Source organism: Rhinopithecus bieti, unplaced genomic scaffold (assembly GCF_001698545.2).
Source record: "Rhinopithecus bieti isolate Rb0 unplaced genomic scaffold, ASM169854v2 scaffold_33432, whole genome shotgun sequence".
NCBI lineage: Eukaryota > Metazoa > Chordata > Mammalia > Primates > Cercopithecidae > Rhinopithecus > Rhinopithecus bieti.
In genome coordinates, this window is record NW_016814481.1 from 953,696 (window position 1) to 961,146 (window position 7,451).

A 7,451-nucleotide genomic window follows, 5' to 3' on the forward strand; every position below is an offset into this window, starting at 1 on the left:
ACTCCTCTCGCCTGGGCTCATCACAGGACTCCGGGCTGTGCGCCCGGCCTGTGATCTTCCAGCCCCTGGTCAGTCATTGTGCCTCAGTTTCCTCCTCTGTCAATGGAATGACATCATTGCAAGATGTTTTGAGAGTAAAGAGTTAAAATAGATGTAAAACAACAACAACAACAAAACTTATGACCGAGGTCTTGGTGCAGACTATAGGTGCTCTGTAAATAATAGCATTTTCGGCCCGGGCGGCGTGGCTCCAAGCCTTAATCCCACACTTTGGTGAGGGCGAGACGGGTCGGAATCATGAGGTCAGGAGATCGAGACCCTCCTGCTAACACAGTGAAACCCATCTCACTAAGAAAAAAAATACAAAAACTAGCCGGGCGAGGTGGCGGTGCGCCTGTAGTCCCAGCTAACTCGGAGGCGAGGCAGGAGAATGCATAACCCCGGGTCCAGAGCCTGCAGTGAGCGGAGATCTGGGCCACTGGTGCTCCAGCCTGGGGTCGACAGAGCGAGAACTTCCTCTCCAAAAAAAAAAAAAAAAATACATTTTCTTGGCAAATAGCAAGACCTCGTCTCAAAAAAAAAAAAAAAAAAAAAAAACTAAGAAAAAACTAGCCAGGCATGGGATGGGGGTGGGCCAGCGGAGCCCCAGCCTCCTCAGGAGCGAGGAGGAGGATCCTTTGAGCCCTGGGTTTGGAGGCGCAGTGAGCTGTGATAGTTCCACTGCACCCAGCACTGGGTACGAGTAGATCTCTAAAAAATATATAACGTTTTGTTTGTTTTAGACATTTCCTCTTGTTGCCCAGGCTGAGTGCAAGGCAGGAGCCGGCTCACCACAACCTCCGCCCTCTGGGTCTATCAATCCTCTCTGCCCAGCCCCCGGTAGGCTGGATTACATGCATACACCACCACACCACGCTAATTTTGTTATTCTTTAATAGAGACGGGGTTCTCCATGTTGTCGGTGCTGGTCTCGAATCCTGTCCAGTGATCCGCCCACACTCATGCTCCCAAAGTGCCCTGATACAGCGTGAGCCGCCGCACCCGCCAAAAAATAACAATTTAAAAAAATATTGGTATCCTCGCGAGACAAGCTAATCATGTTGATTTTTATCCAAAAGGAGAAGAACCTGCCTATCACATGATTCTCGTTGATTAACGAGTGCACCAGGGTGCCTCTGAATATATAAGTTTCCACAGGGGAAACTTGACAAAAGACCAGAAAGATCCGGGCTGGAGGGGGGGGGGTCTGCTCTGTGCAGTGAAGCTCTCTTCTTGGCGCGCCTGGCATGGAAGGGCCCTTCTTCCCTCCGGTCTCCTCTGTGGACACTGTAGATGCCTCAGTTTTCTTTCTTCTGTCTTTTTGTTTTTGACACAGGATCCACCTACACCCGCAAGCTGAGTGCAGTGGCACCATCACAGCTCAAATCCCCAGTCCGGTGATCCTCCCTGCCGCAGCTTCCTGATTAGTAGCGGGACCCACGATGTCTGTCCACCACCGGATAATTTTTTTTTTTTTTTGTAGAAAACAGAGTTCGCCATGTATGCCCAGGCTGGTCTCAACTCCCTGAAGCTAATGCGATCTCCCCCTCCTGCTCGGCCTCCCAGAGTGCCTGGGATCACCAGGTGGAGCTCTGCACCTGGCTGTTTTCTTCCATCTGGAAATGGCAGGGGAAGGTTCTGCCAGCTGAGACACTGGCTCTGCCATCCTGGTATCCAAAGCAGCTGGCCACATGGGCGAGCCCCACACTTGGGACCCAGAGCTATTTCTGACAAGCCCTTTTGCGCTGCCCAGGGAAGAGCCAAGTGGCCGCCCAGGCTTGGGGCTGCGCCAACACCGCTGCCACAACCTTCCCCTCCAGAGCAGCCAGTCCCGAACACAGAGCCAGAGGGTTCGTCAGAGCCAACATGGTGGAACTTCCAGCGAGGGTTTTTGAAGGCAGGTTGCACTTCATTCTTGCTGAGGAGGTGCAGTGTGTGGTGTGTGTGTGGGTGTGTGTTGGTGTGTGGGTTTGTGTTGTGTGTTGCAGCGCCCCTGGTCTGTGTTTTTATTGCTACTTTCCCTGCGGTTCCAGCGTGCCCCGCCAGTTCCGGAGGCCTGGGCCAGCAGCTGTCCGCCCCACCTCCTTCATAAAGTCCTGGCCTCGGGACAGTCCGCACAGCTACCCAGGCTGAGGAGACGGGGCAGCCCGCAGAGCTGCCCAGCCTGGGGAGACAGGACAGACCTGTCCCACTCACTCTTTCCCCTGCCGCTCCTGCCGGCAGCTCGAACCATGGGAGGCCGCGTCTTTCTCGGTAAGTACTTCGGGGCCCCGCTGGGAGGGGGGAGGAAGCTCCAGCGGTACCCTTGGCTGCGTCTGAGAAACGGGAGGCGCCGCTGGTGGCTGTGGGGCCTGCGACGGAGGAAGCCACATGGTCAAGCAGGCACGCTCGGCACATGGGGAGAGGGGCTGGTTGTGCTTGGACACCCCCACACCCCGGCAGGAAATCCAGGGTGCGCTCGGAGCCTGCTACTCTGCCGGAGGTATCCTCAAGCTTTCTACTGGAGCCAATTTGGCATCTGCTCCCTAAGAGGGGAAACTGAGGCACGGGGGAAGGAAAGGGGCAAAAAGTGAGTGCTGGGACCCTGAGAGCCGCCGTGCTTAATGTAACGCATAGAAGGACATGGGCGGGGGTGGGGAAGCTAGAGGCCAGGACTTCTCCACTGCAGGGGACCCCCAATTTGTCCCTCGCAGTCTCAGCAGCAGGGGCAGCCCCAGAGTCCCCAGTTCTTGCTCCCCGCAGACCAGGCTGGGGCTCAGCTGTGGATCGAAAGAACTTTGGCTGGCTGTGGGTTTGAATTTGATTTTTGTTGTGACTTCCTGGGGACTCCCTTTCCCGCCCCACCCAAGGTGACTGTAACGGTTATCAGGGTAACTCGTTGCCTAAGCAACAGAGCAACAAAGAGAGTGAAGAAATGACATTTGGGGCAAAACCCAGAACTTCCCGGACCACAGGGACACAGCTTCCCTGGGCCAGCCCCAGGTGGCAGGTGTCAGCTCAGCACCCCGCCCTGGGCTCGAAAGCGAGAGACAAGAGCCCACCTTGGGGTTCTTGGAGGCACACCTGGTGGGGGCAGCTGCTAAGACCTGGCTTCCCAGTGGTTCCATGCCCTGGTTGTCTGTGTCACCTGGGCCAAGTCAGAGAGCCTCTGCGCCTCACTTTTCTCATCTATAAAATGGAGCACAACCCGTCTCCATCTTAGATTGTTTTAAGGGTTGAGTGAGTTAGGACACAAACTATTCCTGGTTCACAGTAAGAATCAGGTAAACAGCATTTTAAAAGTGTTGGCTGGGCACGGTGGCTCATGCCTGCAATCCCAGCACTTTGAGAGGCTGAGGTAGGTGGATCTCTTGAGCCCAGGGGTTGGAGACCAGCCTGGGCAACATATTGAGATGTTGTCTCTACCAAAAAAAAAATTTTTTTTTTTTTTGAGACAAAGTCTTGCTCTTGTCGCCCAGGCTGGAGTGCAATGGTGCAATCTCCGCTCACTGCAACCTCCGCCTCCTGGGTTTGAGCTATTCTCCTGCCTTGCGCCCCTACCCCGAGTAGCTGGGATTATAGGCACCTGCCACCATGCCCGGCTAGTTGTTGTTGTTTTTTTTTTTTTTTCTGTATTTTTAGTAGAGACGGGGTTTCACCATGTTGGCCAGGCTGGTCTCAGACTCCTGACCTCAAGTGATGCACCCGCCTCGGCCTCCCAAAGTGCTGGGAGTACAGGCATGAGCCACCATGCCCAGCCAAAAAAAAATGTGTTTAAATTAGTCGGGCTTGGTGGCATGTGCCTGTCCTAGTGAGCCCTAGTGGCTCAGGAGGCTGAGGTGGGAGGACCCAGACCCCTTGAGCCCAGGAGGTTGAGGCTGCAGTGAGCTATGTTTGCACCACTGCACTCCAGCCTGGGTGACAGAGCAAGATCCTATCTCGAAAAAAAATAAATAAATAAATAATAAGATCGGGTGCAATGGCTCACACCTGTAATCCCAGCACTTTGGGAGGCCAGGGCCAGCAGATCACCAGAGGTCAGGAGTTTGAGACCAGCCTGGCCAACATGGTGAAACTCTGTCTTTACTAAAAATACAAAAATTACCTGGGCATGGTGGCAGGCACCTATAATCCCAGCCAGTCGGGAGGCTGAGGCAGGAGAGTCACTTGAACCTGGGAGGTGAGGTGGAGGTTGCAGTGAGCCGAGATCACGCCACTACACTCCAGACTGGACGACAGTGAGACCATGTCTCAAAATAAGTGAATAAAGAATAAATTATGATGATTATTAAATTATGGTAAGATGCTGGTAGGTCTGGGGAATTGTCTGGGGGTCCTTAGGAGGAAGCCTAAAGGAGGAGTGACTGCCCCGCCCCTCACCCCAGGATCTCTATGCAGGAAACTGACTGCTTAGGGCTCAGCCCAGAGAATGCAAACCAGATGAAACTCAAACCAGAACAGCAGCTTCTCTCCCGGCTTCTGTTTGGGCAACTTCCAAGGCCCCAGATGGAGGCAGCCAGGCCCTGTAGCCTCACGGTGGGAGTAGAGAACTCAGCCCATGCAGAGGGGATGGGGCACAATGGAACCCTGCCCAAGGCCCTGGGAACCTCAGTCCCTCAATTCCTCCTTCCCCAGCCTCTTCTGTTCATTGGATTCTTCCTGATCCTTTTCTGGGCTCCAGGCCTCAGTTTCTCTATCTGTGGAATGGGCATCAACACAGCCCCTGCCTCCTAGAGTGGTTTTGAGCTTTAAAGGAGTTACCTGGGGCTTTGGGAGTTGGAGATGAATCTGCCTAGATCCTGTCCTGCCAGGGGAGGTCATTTTGTGGTCTGTTCTGCAAAGAGGAACTGGGTTCTGGCTGAGGGAGGAACTAGCCAAGCCCTGTGGCCAGAGAGGAGGAAGAGGAGAATCCTGACAGAAGCGGGGAGCATGGGCTTGGGCAGCGGGGTTTAACCCAGCTGGAAGGAGTGTGGAGGTGGGAGTGGGGATCTCTGCCTTCCACCCACCTAAGGGGTACGAAATTTGAACACAGGGGCTGAGTGGTTAGGGGACCTCCAATCCGCACCCCAAACACCCGCCCTCTGAAGCTTTGCTCACAACAACAGACCCCAAAATTCCCCTGGGAGCTCCTCCAGGGTTGAATTGGGGCAAATGAGTGGTGAGTCATTCCTTCCCTTAGGCCCAGGAAGTGACTCATGCCCAGCCGTTGTCCTGGTCCCCATCCCTCTGCCCGACACCCCCCTTCAGGTCTCCCAGATTATTGGGGTCCCCAGGATTCCCAGATCGTCAGGGACTGGACGTCCCCTCCCAGCCCGCCGTGGGCCCCACCTGCTGCTCAGATCCCAACGCCCTCCCTTCCCCCCGCCCTTCCCTTCTGTTTCCATCCACCCTCCTTTCTCATGGTTTTCTCTCTTCCTTGCTGTTTCTCTCTCTGCCCCACTGTTCTCTCTGTCCCATCTCCTCCTGTTTCCTCTCCTGCTTTCTATGGGCCCCTTGTTTCTCCACCTCTCTCTTTCGCCATGTAATTTCTGTCTCTCTCCATCTCTCCGTGTCTCTGTCTCCTCTGTCTTCTCTTTCTCTAGCTGTCTTCTTGCTCCTGTGTCTCACTCTCTCTCTTTCTCCAGCTCTGTCTCCTTTCTCCTCTCTGTCCCTCTGTCTCTCTGTCTCTCTCTCTTTTTTCTTTTCTTTTTTCTTTCTTTCTTTCCTTTTTTTTTTTTTGAGAGTCTCTCTCTGTTGCCCAGGCGGGCATGCAGTGGCAGGATCTCAGCTCACTGCAACCTCTGCCTTCTGTGTTCAAGCGATTCTCCTGCCTCCACCTCCCCAGTAGCTGGGATTACAGGTGCGTGCCACCACGCCTGGCTAATTTTTTGTATTTTTAGTAGAGATGGGGTTTCAGTATCTCTGTTGGCCAGGCTGGTCTCACACTCCTGACCTCAGGTGATCCATCCGCCTCAGCCTCCCAAGGTACTGGGATTACAGGCGTGAACCACCATGCACAGCCCTCTCTCTCTGTCTTTCTGTCTCTCTCTCTCTCTGTGTCTCTGTCTCTCTTTCTGTGTCTCTCTTTCTTTCTGACTCTTTCTCTCCCTCTGTCTCTCTGTCTCTTTCTCTCTCCCTCTGTCTCTCTTCCTGTCTCTCTCTGTCTCTGTCTAATCTCTATTTTCTCTCCACCTCTGCTTCTTTGTCTCTATCTCTCTAATGAACAGCAAGGAGATCCCTAGGTCCCCATCTCTGAATCCCCTGGTGATCTGAGGAGGGTCCCCCAGGACATGGCTTGGGAGGGGGAACTCCCTGAGCGCTGGGAACCGCCACTCCATGTGCACCCCAACAGGCGGCCACAGTGTCTTCCTGTGGGAGGGCGCCCAGGGGGTGAAATATCACCACTGGGTCCCAGGACAGACCGCCAGGGCTGGTGGCGGTTGTGGGTGTGGTGTGTATGCACCTGTGTCCCTGGAGGAAGTGTGGAGGTCCAGGGCATCTTAGAGCCTGGGGGATCCAACGCCGTCATTTTTTTTTTTTTTTTTCTGAGACAGAGTCTTGCTCTGTCACACAGGCTGGAGTGCAGTGGCATGATCTCGGCTCACTGCAACCTCTCCCTCCCGGGTTCAAGTGATTCTCATGCCTCAGTCTTCCAAGTAGCTGGGATAACAGGCACCTGCCACCATGCCCAATTAATTTTTTGTATTTTTAGTAGAGAGGGGGTTTCACCATATTGGGCAGGCTGGTCTTGAACTCCCGACCTCAAGTGATCCGCCTGCCTCAGCCTCCCAAAGTGCTGGGATTACAGGCCTGAGCTACCATGCCCGACCACGTCTTCATTTTTACCAAAAGAAATGAAGATGGCAGGCCGGGCGCAGTGGCTTATGCCAGCACTTTGGCAGGCCAAGGCAGGCAGATCACGAGGTCAGGAGATGGAGACCATCCTGGTTAACATGGTGAAATCCTGTCTCTACTGAAAATACAAAAAGTTAGCTAGGCGTGGTGGCGGACGCCAGTAGTCCCAGCTACTCTGAAGGCTGAGGCAGGAGAATGGTGTGAACCCGGGAGGTGGAGCTTTCAGTGAGCTGAGATTGCACCCCTGCACTTCAGCCTGGGCGACAGAGCGAGATTCTGTCTAAAAAAACAAAAACAAAAAAAAGCCGGGCGCGGTGGCTCAAGCCTGTAATCCCAGCACTTTGGGAGGCGAAGACGGGCGGATCACAAGGTCAGGAGATCGAGACCATCCTGGCTAACATGGTGAAACCCCGTCTCTACTAAAAAAATACAAAAAAACTAGCCGGGCGAGGTGGTGGGCGCCTGTAGTCCCAGCTACTCCGGAGGCTGAGGCAGGAGAATGGCGTAAACCCTGGAGGCGGAGCTTGCAGTGAGCTGAGATCCGGCCACTGCACTCCAGCCTGGGCGACAGAGCGACACTCCGTCTCTAAAAAAAAAAA

General features: G+C 54.2%; 1 protein-coding gene across 1 annotated transcript in view; it reads left to right on the top strand.

Annotated features, from left to right (window-relative positions):
• The first annotated feature begins 2,270 nt into the window (after positions 1–2,270).
• The window catches only part of ADGRE5 (adhesion G protein-coupled receptor E5), a 28,958-nt gene continuing 23,777 nt past the window's right edge, over positions 2,271–7,451 (top strand). Inside the window, exons 1-2 of the mRNA XM_017851216.1 lie at positions 2,271–2,338; positions 2,482–2,521. Coding sequence (XP_017706705.1) covers positions 2,271–2,338; positions 2,482–2,521 — 108 coding nt within the window. The remainder of the gene's footprint in view (positions 2,339–2,481; positions 2,522–7,451) is intronic.